This window comes from Oncorhynchus clarkii, chromosome 7 (genome assembly GCF_045791955.1).
Source record: "Oncorhynchus clarkii lewisi isolate Uvic-CL-2024 chromosome 7, UVic_Ocla_1.0, whole genome shotgun sequence".
Lineage (NCBI taxonomy): Eukaryota > Metazoa > Chordata > Actinopteri > Salmoniformes > Salmonidae > Oncorhynchus > Oncorhynchus clarkii.
This window is the reverse complement of record NC_092153.1, coordinates 69435625-69452581: the sequence shown is the minus strand read 5'-3', so window position 1 is coordinate 69452581 and position 16957 is coordinate 69435625. Positions and strand designations below refer to the sequence as shown.

At 44.0% G+C, this 16957-nt stretch overlaps 1 protein-coding gene across 1 annotated transcript in view; it reads right to left on the bottom strand.

Annotated features, from left to right (window-relative positions):
* The window catches only part of LOC139413733 (serine/threonine-protein kinase WNK2-like), a 68861-nt gene that overhangs the window by 35543 nt on the left and 16361 nt on the right, over positions 1 to 16957 (bottom strand). Inside the window, exons 2-9 of the mRNA XM_071161431.1 lie at positions 8951 to 9123; positions 6830 to 7050; positions 6361 to 6518; positions 5384 to 5472; positions 4700 to 4919; positions 3267 to 3401; positions 3036 to 3144; positions 17 to 210 (exon numbers count right to left, since the gene is read on the bottom strand). Coding sequence (XP_071017532.1) covers positions 17 to 210; positions 3036 to 3144; positions 3267 to 3401; positions 4700 to 4919; positions 5384 to 5472; positions 6361 to 6518; positions 6830 to 7050; positions 8951 to 9123 — 1299 coding nt within the window. The remainder of the gene's footprint in view (positions 1 to 16; positions 211 to 3035; positions 3145 to 3266; positions 3402 to 4699; positions 4920 to 5383; positions 5473 to 6360; positions 6519 to 6829; positions 7051 to 8950; positions 9124 to 16957) is intronic.

Below are 16957 nucleotides of genomic sequence, written 5' to 3'. Positions count from 1 at the left end.
GTGTGAGAGAACTTACAGGTGGAGACTGGTAGGCCCCCTGATGAAACTGTGTGGTACTAGCATGGGAGTAGGCCACCTGCGGAGGCTGTGCAGTGGGCTGCTGGTAGGCCGCCTGGTGCAGCTGGGCCTGGGACTGCACAGGTGGGCTGTAGACCTGGGGTGTAGATATGGGCTCTGGGAGGGACTGGTAGGGGGCACTGTGCTGACTGTCTAGAATAATAGGGAACAGTGTGTGGAGAAAACATTACGCCAACCTCAGACAAGATAGAGAGAGAGGGGGGGGGGGGTAGCCACAGAGATGCACTTTCTCCTTTACTGTGAGACATATTCCTCTACAAGTGATTCATTATTCACAGAAATTACTACATTTATTCCTAATTTTAACTTATTAAACCCAGAGGAAAAACTAAAAATACTAATGGGCGAAGTAGCAATGGCTCCTCTTGCAGCCAAATATGTATTTGCCTGCCATAGCCTGAGGGACACTGAATAATAACATCTGCATAGTGAATAGTAACTTACCTATTATTAGTATTATTGTTATTACTATTATTGTTATTTCTATTATTATTGTTGTTTATCATTCCAAATAGTAGTGGTATGGGTAGTAGGGTGATGAGAATGATAGCAGTTTAATGATGGTGGTGGTAGTAGGAGTAGTAGTAATGATGATGGTAGTTGTAGTACTGATGTAATGGTGACGATGACAGTTATTTAGTTATAAGTTAGTTATAGTTTCATTTTCCATGTTTAGCTTGTAATATTTATTACATTTCTACTATATTGTTGTTATTTTTGTATTTACTTTTGTATTATTATTTACTACCATTTTATATTATTATTTGTTATTGTTACATACTTTTATTAGTTTTATTACAATATATATTGTATACATTGTTGCTTTGGCAATATTGACACAATGTTTTCCATGCCAATAAAGCAGCTTGAATTTGAATTTGAAAGAAAGAGATAGCGAAAGAGCTAGAGCGTAAGAAAGAAACAGAGAGACAAAGAGATTAAGCGTCATTATAATTCAAAAGCTGGGAGATGACTCAGAGCTGTGTCACTGGTGCTATTCACACCCTGCAGCAGTCTCTCTCTCTCTCGCTCTCACTCTCTCGCTCGCTCACATACACACACTGATCTGCCTTCATGTCCCTCTATCTCTACCTGTCCTCTATAAGCCCTGTAGATATTCATCCGGATTACTTTGAACAGATCGGCCCTGCCTCAAGAGAAGGTGACCAGTGTATGTATACAGTGCCTTGCGAAAGTATTCGGCCCCCTTGAACTTTGCGACCTTTTGCCACATTTCAGGCTTCAAACATAAAGCTATAAAACTGTATTTTTTTGTGAAGAATCAACAACAAGTGGGACACAATCATGAAGTGGAACGACATTTATTGGATATTTCAAACTTTTTTAACAAATCAAAAACTGAAAAATTGGCCGTGCAAAATTATTCAGCTCCTTTACTTTCAGTGCAGCAAACTCTCTCCAGAAGTTCAGTGAGGATCTCTGAATGATCCAATGTTGACCTAAATGACTAATGATGATAAATACAATCCACCTGTGTGTAATCAAGTCTCTGTATAAATGCACCTGCACTGTGATAGTCTCAGAGGTCCGTTAAAAGCGCAGAGAGCATCATGAAGAACAAGGAACACACCAGGCAGGTCCGAGATACTGTTGTGAAGAAGTTTAAAGCCGGATTTGGATGCAAAAAGATTTCCCAAGCTTTAAACATCCCAAGGAGCACTGTGCAAGCGATAATATTGAAATGGAAGGAGTATCAGACCACTGCAAATCTACCAAGACCTGGCCGTCCCTCTAAACTTTTAGCTCATACAAGGAGAAGACTGATCAGAGATGCAGCCAAGAGGCCCATGATCACTCTGGATGAACTGCAGAGATCTACAGCTGAGGTGGGAGACTCTGTCCATAGGACAACAATCAGTCGTATATTGCACAAATCTGGCCTTTATGGAAGAGTGGCAAGAAGAAAGCCATTTCTTAAAGATATCCATAAAAAGTGTTGTTTAAAGTTTGCCACAAGCCACCTGGGAGACACACCAAACATGTGGAAGAAGGTGCTCTGGTCAGATGAAACCAAAATTGAACTTTTTGGCAACAATGCAAAACGTTATGTTTGGCGTAAAAGCAACACAGCTCATCACCCTGAACACACCATGCCCACTGTCAAACATGGTGGTGGCAGCATCATGGTTTGGGCCTGCTTTTCTTCAGCAGGGACAGGGAAGATGGTTAAAATTGATGGGAAGATGGATGGAGCCAAAATACAGGACCATTCTGGAAGAAAACCTGATGGAGTCTGCAAAAGACCTGAGACTGGGACGGAGATTTGTCTTCCAACAAGACAATGATCCAAAACATAAAGCAAAATCTACAATGGAATGGTTCAAAAATAAACATATCCAGGTGTTAGAATGGCCAAGTCAAAGTCCAGACCTGAATCCAATCAAGAATCTGTGGAAAGAACTGAAAACTGCTGTTCACAAATGCTCTCCATCCAACCTCACTGAGCTCGAGCTGTTTTGCAAGGAGGAATGGGAAAAAATGTCAGTCTCTCGATGTGCAAAACTGATAGAGACATACCCCAAGCGACTTACAGCTGTAATCGCAGCAAAAGGTGGCGCTACAAAGTATTAACTTAAGGGGGCTGAATAATTTTGCACGCCCAATTTTTCAGTTTTTGATTTGTTAAAAAAGTTTGAAATATCCAATAAATGTCGTTCCACTTCATGATTGTGTATCACTTGTTGTTGATTCTTCACAAAAAAAATACAGTTTTATATCTTTATGTTTGAAGCCTGAAATGTGGCAAAAGGTCGCAAAGTTCAAGGGGGCCGAATACTTTCGCAAGGCACTGTATGTGTGTGTGTTTCAGTTACTTTAAGTGTTGGTCTGTTTTCTTGTATGCACATTCGTCTATGTGTTTGTTTCTTTATTTGTTTGTTGTTTTCCTGTGTCTCTGTGTTTGCTATTAGTTCAGAGGCTGCAGAGCAGGTTCTTACATGGGGCCGGCAGGCTGCAGAGCAGGGTAAGGGGCTGGTCACCCTCTTCCTCCTCAGACTCTGCTGGGGCCAGTGGCGCCCCCTGTGGTGGTAACCCCATGCTGGGCAACTGCAGCAGAGTTGTTTATTGTAAACATTTGGTTAATAATAATAATATGATAACATTGATTCAGACAGACAAATAAAGGAACAAATTAAAAACCAACATCAACAACGACAAAAAGCACAAACCTGTAGCAGGTTCTGGGTCTGGGTGTCGACTGCAGGGACGGTCCGATCCCTCCTCCATTTGATGAGAGCCACTCGGTCCTTGATGGACTTTCCTACTATCTTCACATCGCTGTCCAGGAAGAAGCCCGACTCCACCTACAACAGAGAGGTTATTACTAAACTAAGCACTAAAGGGAGTGCAATGTGACGCAGCATGGCAACGTTAATGTGATTGGTCAAGAATCCCCATGCTCCAAATGTTACACATTTCTCCATTCATCTTCTCTACTGTTTAGGGTCTTTCACTAAATTGTCTTTGCTATCACTAAACCAGGAAGAACCCAGAGTCCACCTACAGAGGACAGAACAGGGCACAGAATAGTACAGGACTGGACAGTACACAGAATAGTACAGGACTGGACAGTACACAGAATAGTACAGGACTGGACAGGGAAGGATGTGGCAGGGCAATGCAGACAGGACATTGAAGGATATGGCAGGGCAATGCAGATAGGACAGGACATGACTTGGCAGGGCAATGCAGACAGGACAGGACATATCAATGCAGAGAGGATAGGACAGGACATGGTAAGGCAATGCAGACAGGGCAAGGAAGGGCACAACAGGATAGGACAAAACAAGACAGGACAGATGTTATTACTAAGAACCCTGACTCCACCTACAACAGACAGGTTATCACTAAACAGGGTCGCATATGAACTACTGTGGGAATTAGAATTGATCCGACACCATTTTAGGGACATCAGTTGTTGGTCTATCTTTGTATCACAGTCACCCAAAGATAGAGGGTTGCCCCTCCCCACCCCACCGCTCTCAGATGGGACACAGGGTCAGGCGGGGTCAACCGGAATAACTGGTTGTTGTGATTTAAATCAATACCTTCCTGGATCATACCGGCCCGTCCACGAGACCAATGGCGATTTACTGATTGCATAATGGGTCATTATATCAGAACAGTGTTGGGAGGTGAGTATGTTACTGTCTGTTTCTGTCCAGGATCGGTTTGAGCAAGGCGATTTGTAGATCAGTGATTCTGTGCTGTCTGACTGGAATCTCAAAAACACTATTTCATGACTATCACCAATTGTACAACAGCCCCCAGCCCCCAGAGGCGTGTTGGCATGTTGGGAGATATAGTCTGCACAGAACAGACGAAACCAAGATCACCATAGCACAGAGAGTGACAGACACTACACTCTAGAGTACACTCCAAGTGTTTTTTTTTAAACACTTACCTTATCATAGAACAAAAATATATATTTTGACTCAACAAATAAAGTGTATCTATAGTTCTGTTTCTCAGTCTACATCATATATCCATCCATATCATACTCTGCAACTGGCACTGCAAATACACCAACCGTTTCTGAACCATGATAACGTGAGCCCTACCAGAGTTATATACAATCTCTACATATGGCTCGGCAACTCACCATCTCCTGGGCCACACCCTCTGGGGTCTCTTTCTCCAGGTCAAAGGTGAACTCGATGGCCCCGCTGTCCTTGTACTTCCCCTTCAGCTTCTTAGGGTCCTCCACCCACACCTTGAGGGCAATGGAATTCTTTTCCCCATCATCCTCCTCGGCCAGCTCCACCCTTACGCCTGTGTCCTCCGCAAAGAAGGCATGGTTCAAGAGGTCCTTTATGGTGTACCTGAGGACAACCCACATTCAGTACAGTATACACACACACATGCACGTTCACACACACACATAACACTGCTGCTGTGCAAAGGTTATAGTATCCGTCGGATCCAGAGATGTGAAATGTCAGTACACATAAAAACATCAACAGTAGCAGACCCAAATACTGGCACCAACTTCATACCTCAGGACAGAAACAGTGTGTGTGTGTGTGTGTGTGTGTGTGTGCGTGCGTGCGTGCGTGTGTGTTTATTGGTCACGTACACAGCAGGTATAAAAGGTGCAGTGAAATGCTTATGCAAAGTTGGCTAGGAGATAGCGACAGGGCGACCGTGTCTGTGTGTGTATGTTGTCATTTTGGTATGTGTCTGTGTCGTGTATGTGTGTTGTGCGTATGTGTTGGTTTTTACCATTTAATGCTTTCTATCTGCTCAGTTCTTTACTTTAAAGATGGACTTGACTCTATCCACTTACCTCTCTTCCCTCCGATGGCAGATACACTCCCCGATGATCTCCTTAATCTCTGGGTCACTGATCTTATCATAACTGGCAGGCTTCACCCCCTGGAGATGCCAGACACAAATAACAACTATCTTCAGGATGACAAGTACGAAGAATATCATATGAAATCTCAAACATTCTCACACTGACACTCACATTCACATTCAGACGCAAAAACAAGAACAATCTTCATGATCACAAACATGAAGAACATTTGTTTATTTTTTGGATCCCCAGTTGCGACAGTTACTCTTCCTGGAGTCCACAAATATCGGGTGATGTCTCCCAGAGTCCCAAAAACAACAACACACACAGCGTTCAACCTGCATTCTTTGTGACAGGAGTAAGATGGCTGACAAATGTCATACCCCATTAAGAACAGATTCCCCGTGGTGCAGTGACATGGTCAGGAAGCTCCCTCTGGAAAATATGGGTTCCAAATAGCACCCTATTCCCTATGTACTTCACTGCATAGGGAAAAGTCAATCAAAAGTAGTGCACTATGTAAGGAATAAAATACCATTTGAGACAAGGACATGTTCTCCTTAAGTCTCCTTAAGTCATTTCCATGTGTTTGATACCATTCCATTCACTACAATCCAGCCATTATTATGAGCCGTCCTCCCTCACCAGCCTCCTGTGCACTTCATTCATACTGGCATCTCTATAGTAACATTAGTACTACTTTGATATTTGATATTTCTGAGTGACTCTGTAGAAGCCTGTATCTGTGATCTTATGTAGGTTTGTTTTGTTAGTACTAACAGCTTGCATCACCATGGTAACCTTTTGGACTATTCACTGTAGATCTGTATGGCTTTGCTGTTAGTGCTAGTAAGTAAACATTGGCAATAGTAATGGGGTGGGTGGGTTGGTGCTAGTAAGAAAACATTGGTGCTAGCAATGGTGTGGGTGATAGATAGGATTGAAGATGGACTCGCTGGACTCACGCCGGTGACTTTGCGGTAGATCTGAGCAGCGTTCTGGCACTCGGAGTAGGGGTATTCTGAGGTGGCCATCTCCAACATACACATCCCGAAGGCATAGACGTCCACCGCCTCATCATAGTGCTCCTCATACATCTCAGGGGCCATGAACTCTGGGGTGCCTGGGACGGCAGGGGTCAGAGAAGAGGGCAAACGTCAAAGGTCACAAGAGTTACAGGGCTCCTTCAGAAAGAAACAGAAGGTTTTTCCTTACACACTGGAACACACTCATGCTAAAATGATAAACATGCTAAGCTAATTCACATATACCTATCCAAAAGAGGCTCATTGAATTCACGAACAGGTCTCAACAGAATTACTGTCATAATCCATGAAATGCATAGTTACAGTACAGATTCCATACTCTTTTACAGGTGATGTATTTACTACCCTTCCAAGCAGAGCATGAAAGAGCATGATTCCTCATCCTCACCGATGACACTCTTGGCGAAGGAGGCCCTCTTTAGCGTAGCTAATCCCAGGTCTCCTATCTTGACGGAACCGGTGGGGCCGGTGATGAAGATGTTGTCACACTTCAGGTCCCTGTGGATGATGGGAGGGGTCCTGGTGTGGAGGAAGTGGAGGCCCTTCAGGATCTGTCGACACCAGCTCCTCAGAACCTTGGGCTTCATCACCTTGAAACGCTTGAGATACCTGGAAGATGAAGGGCAGACCATCATCATCAAGATTTTCATCATCAAGACCACTAACGTTACAATCCATCTGATAATGAACAACTACAGTGCCTTGCGAAAGTATTCGGCCCACTTGGACTTTGCGACCTTTTGCCACATTTCAGGCTTCAAACATAAAGATATAAAACTGTATTTTTTTGTGAAGAATCAACAACAAGTGGGACACAATCATGAAGTGGAACGACATTTATTGGATATTTCAAACTTTTTTAACAAATCAAAAACTGAAAAATTGGGCGTGCAAAATGATTCAGCCCCCTTAAGTTAATACTTTGTAGCGCCACCTTTTGCTGCGATTACAGCTGTAAGTCGCTTGGGGTATGTCTCTATCAGTTTTGCATATCGAGAGACCGACATTTTTTCCCATTCCTCCTTGCAAAACAGCTCGAGCTCAGTGAGGTTGGATGGAGAGCATTTGTGAACAGCAGTTTTCAGTTCTTTCCACAGATTCTCGATTGGATTCAGGTCTGGACTTTGACTTGGCCATTCTAACACCTGGATATGTTTATTTTTGAACCATTCCATTGTAGATTTTGCTTTATGTTTTGGATCATTGTCTTGTTGGAAGACAAATCTCCGTCCCAGTCTCAGGTCTTTTGCAGACTCCATCAGGTTTTCTTCCAGAATGGTCCTGTATTTTGGCTCCATCCATCTTCCCATCAATTTTAACCATCTTCCCTGTCCCTGCTGAAGAAAAGCAGGCCCAAACCATGATGCTGCCACCACCATGTTTGACAGTGGGGATGGTGTGTTCAGGGTGATGAGCTGTGTTGCTTTTACGCCAAACATAACGTTTTGCATTGTTGCCAAAAAGTTCATTTTTGGTTTCATCTGACCAGAGCACCTTCTTCCACATGTTTGGTGTGTCTCCCAGGTGGCTTGTGGCAAACTTTAAACGACACTTTTTATGGATATCTTTAAGAAATGGCTTTCTTCTTGCCACTCTTCCATAAAGGCCAGATTTGTGCAATATACGACTGATTGTTGTCCTATGGACAGAGTCTCCCACCTCAGCTGTAGATCTCTGCAGTTCATCCAGAGTGATCATGGGCCTCTTGGCTGCATCTCTGATCAGTCTTCTCCTTGTATGAGCTGAAAGTTTAGAGGGACGGCCAGGTCTTGCTAGATTTGCAGTGGTCTGATACTCCTTCCATTTCAATATTATCGCTTGCACAGTGCTCCTTGGGATGTTTAAAGCTTGGGAAATATTTTTGTATCCAAATCCGGCTTTAAACTTCTTCACAACAGTATCTCGGACCTGAATGGTGTGTTCCTTGTTCTTCATGATGCTCTCTGTGCTTTTAACGGACCTCTGAGACTATCACAGTGCAGGTGCATTTATACGGAGACTTGATTACACACAGGTGGATTGTATTTATCATCATTAGTCATTTAGGTCAACATTGGATCATTCAGAGATCCTCACTGAACTTCTGGAGAGAGTTTGCTGCACTGAAAGTAAAGGGGCTGAATAATTTAGCACGCCCAATTTTTCAGTTTTTGATTTGTTAAAAAAGTTTGAAATCCAATAAATGTCGATCCACTTCATGATTGTGTCCCACTTGTTGTTGATTCTTCACAAAAAAATACAGTTTTATATCTTTATGTTTGAAGCCTGAAATGTGGCAAAAGGTCGCAAAGTTCAAGGGGGCCGAATACTTTCGCAAGGCACTGTATCATTCAACTATGAATCAAAATGTGGAGGAACTATTTCATTCCATGAAAACTGACACCAGTGGAATTTCCCTTGTTTAAAGTTACTCTTTCTTCATTTCATAAGAACAGCTTAGGAAGGAGGTGATACAGTTTAGGAAGGAGGTGATAGGGGGGGGGCATGCTGTTGGTTGTGTGTGTCTCACGTTTTTAGTGTCCCTGAGGTCATGAGCTCTGTCACAAGAACGATGCACTTCTTCCCTTTGACCGGTGACTCCCAGAAGTCATAGAAACGCACAATGTTTGGGTGCTGGAGACCCTTCAACATCTCTGCCTCCTCCTTAAACCTCTGACGCTCCGCTTTAGTCAGTTTACGGTCCTGAGAGAAGAAAGAAGAGAGGGGGAGGTAAAGACAGAAAATAACAAGGAACACAGTTCCTTAAATTATCTGGCATAACATCATCTCTATAATATATCCATGCTTGTGATTTTGAATATAAAGTATCAATAGAAATATTTACAAATATTGTCACTAATGATTTTATGGGGATTTGACCATGCTGCATTCAAGTTGAAAACATCCATTAGTCACTATTCCATTGTCTCAGCAGTTATGTGATTGTACTACAAACCCATGAATGTAGGCTATGTTTGGAGTTAACTTCTTTGTGACAGGGGGGCAGTATTGAGTAGCTTGGATGAATAAGGTTCCCAGAGTAAACTGCCTGCTACTCTGTCCCAGATGCTAATATATGCATATTAGTATTGGATAGAAAACACTCTGAAGGTTCTAAAACAGTTTGAATGATGTCTGTGAGTATAACAGAACTCATATGGCAGGCAAAAAATCGGAGAAAAAATCCAAACCGGAAGTGGGAAATCTGAGGCTTGTAGTTTTTTATCTCAGCCCCTATTGGAGATACAGTGGGATATTGGTTACGTAGTTCCTAAGGCTGGGAAAATGGCTGTGTTTTTCTGTGACTTTTGGTGACCTAACATAATCGTTTGTGGTGCTTCGCTGTAAAGCCTTGTTGAATTCAGACACTGTGGCTGGATTAACGAGAATTTTATCTTTAAAACGATGTAAAATACTTGTATGCTTCAGGAATTTTAATTATGAGATTGTAGTTGTTTTGATTTTGGCGCCCTGCACTTTAACTGGCTGTTGGCAAGGTGGGATGCATCTCACATTTCCCAGAGAGGTTAACGCAAGTGTGATATTTTGAGTAAGGGAAGCATAGGGATGTGAATCTCTCTTCTCGTAACAGCCAGTTACAATGTATACAACACACATCTGTGATCTGGATGTGATGTCAGAATCACATCAGATGTGACATCATTATTTTTAAAGCATGATGTACAGCAAAGATATATATTTGTGTGATATGTGGTGATGTCAGAAGTGGGATCAGTCTTGCTTTGTTAAACAGGTGTTGTGAATCAGATAAAGACTTCACAAAAAAAAAAAAAAAAAGCAGATATTTAATTTACATTTGAGCATGGTGAAGTTATTAATTACCCTATGGATGGTGTATCAATACACCCAGACACTACAAAAATACAGGCATCGTCCCTAACTCAGTTGCCCGGAGAGGAAGAAAACCACTCAGGCATTTCACAATGAGGCCAATGGTGACTTTAAAACAGTTACAGAGTGTAATGTCTGTGATAGGAGAAAACTGAGGATGGATGAACAACATTGTAGTTACTCCACAATACTAACCTAATTGACAGAGTGAAAAGAAGGAAGCCTGTACAGAATACAAATATTCTGAAACATAAATCCTGTTTGGAAAAGGTTCTAAAGTAATACTGCAAAAAATGTGGCAAAGCAGTTCACTTTTTGTCCTGACTACAAAGTGCTAAGTTTGGGGCAAATCCAATACAACACATTACTGAGTTCCACTCTCCATACTTTCAAGCATAGTGGTGGCTGCATCATGTTATGGGAAAGCTTGTAATCTTTAAGGACTGGGGAGTTTTTCAGGATAAAAAATTAACGGAATAGAGCTAAGCACAGGCAAAATCCTAGAGGAAAATCTAGTTCAGTCTGCTTTCCACCAGACACTGGGAGATGAATTCACCTTTAGGCAGGACAATAACCTAAAGCACAAGGCCAAATCTACAATTGGAGTTCCTTGCCAAAAAGACAGCGAATGTTCCTGAGTGGCTGAGTTACAGTGTTGACTTAAATCTACTTGAAAATCTATGGCGTTACCTGAAAATGGTTGTCTAGCAATGATCAACAACCAATTTGACAGAGCTTAATGAATTTTGAAAAGAATAATGGAAAATGTTGCACAATCCAGGTGTGGAAAGCTCTTAGAAACTTACCCAGAAAAGTAATGCCAAAGGTGCTTCTACAAAGTATTGACTCAGGGGTGTGAATACTTATGTAAATAAGATATTTCTGTAATTCATTTTCATTAAATATGACAGAATTTCTCAAAACATATTTTACTTAGTCATTATGGGGCATTGTGTGTAGATGGGTGAGAAAAAATATTGAATCCAGGGTGTAACACAATAAAATGTGAAACAAGTCAAGGGGTATGAATACTTTCTAAAGGCACTATAAACACACAGACACATACAAACAAACAAACACACATTTTTTTTCAGGGAACCGTGTGCATAGAGTGTTACAGAGTTCCCGATTGCAGAAATAAATCATGTCCATTCACAAGCATGGATTATTGGAGGAAGGTGCCGAGTCGAATTTCACCTAAAGCCCATAACCATCTAAGCTGTCGTATATCCAAACAACTAACATATTAGTAAGCAGATGCTAGCCTATTACAGATGTAGGATCTTCATTTGATCAGTCCTTTGTTGATTAGAACTTTCCAGCACCACAGGAAATGCAGATGAGCTTCATGATTTACATAAATTCACTGAAAACACGCAATAACACACGGTTATATTACAGTTTTTTTCGATTGCTAAACGACAGTGGGCACAACTGGAGTCACATGTGCAAAACTGTAACTACAGTCTGCACTACCAACAGTCACCTGAGCTAAACAGTTCACATCACCTGCAAAACTCATTCCAAGCAACACAACTCTTAACACATGGCTCAAAACACGCTCAGTGCAGCCAAACACTATGCACAACCCTCACTGAGATAACACACACTGTCACTCAGAACACACTGAGAGTAAAAACACTAGCATCAAACACCAATACAGAAAATACAAACTTTTCATCTTTACAGTTTGAACAATTTCAGTGACTTCATACAAAGTAATATTTTCTTCAAAGAAAAGAGTGACATTCTTTCACATGATTTATTAAAATTTTTAGAACATAACAATTCTTTAAGGTAAATGAAAATGTGCAGTTTGCTTCAATAGTCTGTAGTAATTTACGGAATTACAGTAATGAGAAAAAAAAGGTAGAAACTAAAAGGACATACTGTAATTCGAACAAATAATTGAGGGGCTAATCCTGCCTTTCTCTAGCATCAGGCCACAGGTTTTCTTCAACATCACATCTAATGTTTTCTCTTGCCATGCACCTGGGGAAGAACCTTCTGGAGTGCCTTATCCATCCCTGGCAGTCCTCTGGACTCGTGTCCTCACATCCGGCACGCATGGCTTCCAAAAGAGACATTTGGTCATGTGGGTGGTGACCAAACACTTTCCACCTCCAGGCAGAGAAAAACTCCTCTATTGGGTTGAGGAAGGGTGAATATGCAGGCAGGTACAAAACCATAAATCTGTGATGTGCTGCAAACCAAACTGTGACAGCTGCAGAGTGGTGAAAAGCAACGTTATCGCAAACTATGACAAAAACTTGGGGGTTTCTTACTGGCTCCCCCTGTTCTGCTGGCACTAGCTGAGCATGGAGCTGTTCTAGGAAAGCTATAAGCCTTTCTGTGTTGTATGGGCCAATGAGTGGTGTGTTGAGAAGCAAACCATCATTGGCCATTGCAGCACACATGGTGATATTTCCCCCCCTTTGGCCTGGAACCTCCACAGTGGCCCTTTGACCTATAACATTTCTTCCTCTGCGCCGTGTTTTGGCAAGGTTAAATCCAGCTTCATCGATAAATACAAATGAATGTGGTCTTTCCAGTGCTTCCACCTCCATTACTCTCTGAAAAACAGTAAGTGCACAGTTTTACTGTAGAAATGCTAGTGTGTTTTTTTACTGTAAATACTTTGTATAGCTGTGTATGTAACCTCAGACGTCTTACCTGGACATATTGGTATCTTTGCTCTTTTACCCGTTCACTGTTTCTCTCGAACGGTACAGTGTATAACTGTTTCATTGTAACTTGGTGTTTCTTTAGGACTTGAGCAATAGTTGTTGTGCTGACAGAATTAACATTTTCAAATATATCATTATCAGCCAGCACTCTATCTTGAATCTCCCGCAGTTTTATTGCATTGTTGACATCAAACTTACTGTAATATATATCTGTGTAAATATTCTATAATTGCAATACAAAATAGATTCCTGTAATGTTTTCATTTACTGTAAGGATGTAACTCTCACCTGTTTGCATGATGGAAAATTCGCATTACAGATGCCACTGTGGATCGTTGCAGATTGGGTTGCACCCTCAACCCTGCCTCTCTCAATGAGAGACCATGGTTCACGACATGGTCTATAAGTGTATCCCTTATTTCATCTGAAATAACAGCTCTTTGTCTTCTTTGTCTTCCTCCACGCATCCGCCCTCTCCCTGCCACCCTTCTCCAACCACGAACCCATCTTCCTTGTTCCATTTCCAAAATGAGTCTTTCTGAGCTCTACCTACAGTGCCTTGCGAAAGTATTCGGCCCCCTTGAACTTTGCGACCTTTTTCCACATTTCAGGCTTCAAACATAAATATATAAAACTGTATTTTTTTGTGAAGAATCAACAACAAGTGGGACACAATCATGAAGTGGAACGACATTTATTGGATATTTCAAACTTTTTTAACAAATCAAAAACTGAAAAATTGGGCGTGCAAAATTATTCAGCCCCTTTACTTTCAGTGCAGCAAACTCTCTCCAGAAGTTCAGTGAGGATCTCTGAATGATCCAATGTTGACCTAAATGACTAATGATGATAAATACAATCCACCTGTGTGTAATCAAGTCTCTGTATAAATGCACCTGCACTGTGATAGTCTCAGAGGTCCGTTAAAAGCGCAGAGAGCATCATGAAGAACAAGGAACACACCAGGCAGGTCCGAGATACTGTTGTGAAGAAGTTTAAAGCCGGATTTGGATACAAAAATATTTCCCAAGCTTTAAACATCCCAAGGAGCATTGTGCAAGCGATAATATTGAAATGGAAGGAATATCAGACCACTGCAAATCTACCAAGACCTGGCCGTCCCTCTAAACTTTCAGCTCATACAAGGAGAAGACTGATCAGAGATGCAGCCAAGAGGCCCATGATCACTCTGGATGAACTGCAGAGATCTACAGCTGAGGTGGGAGACTCTGTCCATAGGACAACAATCAGTCGTATATTGCACAAATCTGGCCTTTATGGAAGAGTGGCAAGAAGAAAGCCATTTCTTAAAGATATCCAAAAAAAGTGTTGTTTAAAGTTTGCCACAAGCCACCTGGGAGACACACCAAACATGTGGAAGAAGGTGCTCTGGTCAGATGAAACCAAAATTGAACTTTTTGGCAACAATGCAAAACGTTATGTTTGGCGTAAAAGCAACACAGCTGAACACACCATCCCCACTGTCAAACATGGTGGTGGCAGCATCATTGTTTGTGCCTGCTTTTCTTCAGCAGGGACAGGGAAGATGGTTAAAATTGATGGGAAGATGGATGGAGCCAAATACAGGACCATTCTGGAATGTAACGGTTTTCTGTATGAGAAGGAGAGTCGGACCAAAATGCAGCGTGTAGATTGCGATCCATGTTTTAATGAACAAACGTAAAACACGAATCAATGCAAACACTACAAAATAAAGAACGTGATGACCGTAACGAAAACCTAAAACAGCCTATCTGGTGAAAAACACATAGACAGGAACAATCACCCACAAACACACAGTGAAACCCAGGCTACCTAAATATGGTTCCCAATCAGAGACAATGACGAACACCTGCCTCTGACTGAGAACCATATCAGGCTGAACATAGAAATAGACAAACAAGACATGAAACATAGAATACCCACTCAGATCACACCCTGACCAATCAAAACATAGAAAATACAAAGTAAACTATGGTCAGGGCGTGACAGTACCCCCCCCCCCAAGGTGCGGACTCCGGCCGCAAAACCTGAACCTATAGGGGAGGGTCTGGGTGGGCATCTGTCCGCGGTGGCGGCTCTGGCGCTGGACGTGGACCCCACTCCATGACAGTTTTAATCCCCCTCCTAAACGTCCCTAAATAGGTTACCCACCACAATGATAACATGGGACAGAGGGACAGCTCGGGACAGAGGTAACTCGGGACAGATAGGTAGCTCAGCACTGAGAGGAAGCTCAGCACTGAGAAGAAGCTCAGCACTGAGAGGAAGCCCAGGCAGGTAGTAGAAACTACCAGAACCTGGCTGGCTGGCGGTTTCAGCAGATCCTGGTCGACTAGCAGATCTGGGAGAATCTGGTCGACTGGCGGATCTGGGAGAATCTGGTCGACTGGCGGATCTGGGAGAATCTGGTCGACTGGCGGATCTGGTCGACTGGCGGATCTGGGAGAATCTGGTCGACTGGCGGATCTGGGAGAATCTGGTCGACTGGCGGATCTGGGAGAATCTGGTCGACTGGCGGATCTGGGAGAATCTGGTCGACTGGCGGATCTGGGAGAATCTGGACGACTGGCAGATCTGGGAGAATCTGGACGACTGGCAGATCTGGGAGAATCTGGACGACTGGCAGATCTGAGAGAGTCTGGACGACTGGCAGATCTGGAAGAGTCTGGACGACTGGCAGATCTGGAAGAGTCTGGACGACTGGCAGATCTGGAAGAGTCTGGTCGACTGGCAGATCTGGAAGAGTCTGGTCGACTGGCAGATCTGGAAGAGTCTGGTCGACTGGCAGATCTGGAAGAGTCTGGACGACTGGCAGATCTGGAAGAGTCTGGACGACTGGCAGATCTGGAAGAGTCTGGACGACTGGCAGATCTGGAAGAGTCTGGACGACTGGCAGATCTGGAAGAGTCTGGACGACTGGCAGATCTGGAAGAGTCTGGACGACTGGCAGATCTGGAAGAGTCTGGACGACTGGCAGATCTGGAAGAGTCTGGTCGACTGGCAGCTCTGTCTGCTCCATGCTGACTGGCTGCTCCATGCTGACTGGCAGCTCTGGCTGCTCCATGCTGACTGGCTGCTCCATGCTGACTGGCAGCTCTGGCTGCTCCATGCTGACTGGCTGCTCTGGCTGCTCCATGCTGACTGGCTGCTCTGGCTGCTCCATGCTGACTGGCTGCTCCATGCTGACTGGCTGCTCCATGCTGACTGGCGGCCCTGGCTGCTCCATGCTGACTGGCGGCCCTGGCTGCTCCATGCTGACTGGCGGCCCTGGCTGCTCCATGCTGACTGGCGGCCCTGGCTGCTCCATGCTGACTGGCGGCCCTGGCTGCTCCATGCTGACTGGCAGCTCTGGCGGCTCCTTGCAGACTGGCAGCTCTGGCGGCTCCTTGCAGACTGGCAGCTTTGGCGGCATCCTGCAGACAGGCAGCTCTGGCGGCTCCTTGCAGACGGGCAGCTCCATGCAGACTGGCAGCTCTATGCAGACTGGCAGCTCCATGCAGACTGGCAGCTCCTTGCAGACTGGCAGCTCCTTGCAGACTGGCAGCTCCTTGCAGACTGGCAGCTCTAAGCTAACTGGCAGCTCTATGCTAACTGGCAGCTCTATGCTAACTGGCAGTTCTGAACAGGCGGGAGACTCCGGCAGCGCTGTAGAGGCGGAAAGCTCTGACAGCGCTAAACAGGCGGGAGACTCCGACAGCGCTGGAGAGGAGGAGGGCTCCGACAGCGCTGGAGAGGCGAGGCGCACTGTAGGCCTGATGCGTGGTACTGGCACTGGTGGTACTGGGCCAAGGACACGCACAGGAAGCCTGGTGCGGGGAGCTGCTACCGGAGGGCTGGGGTGTGGAGGTGGTACTGGAAAAACCGGACCGTGCAGGCGCACTGGAGCTCTTGAGCACCGAGCCTGCCCAACCTTACCTGGTTGAATGCTCACGGTCGCCCTGCCAGTGCGGCGAGGTGGAATAGCCCGCACTGGGCTATGCAGGCGAACCGGAGAC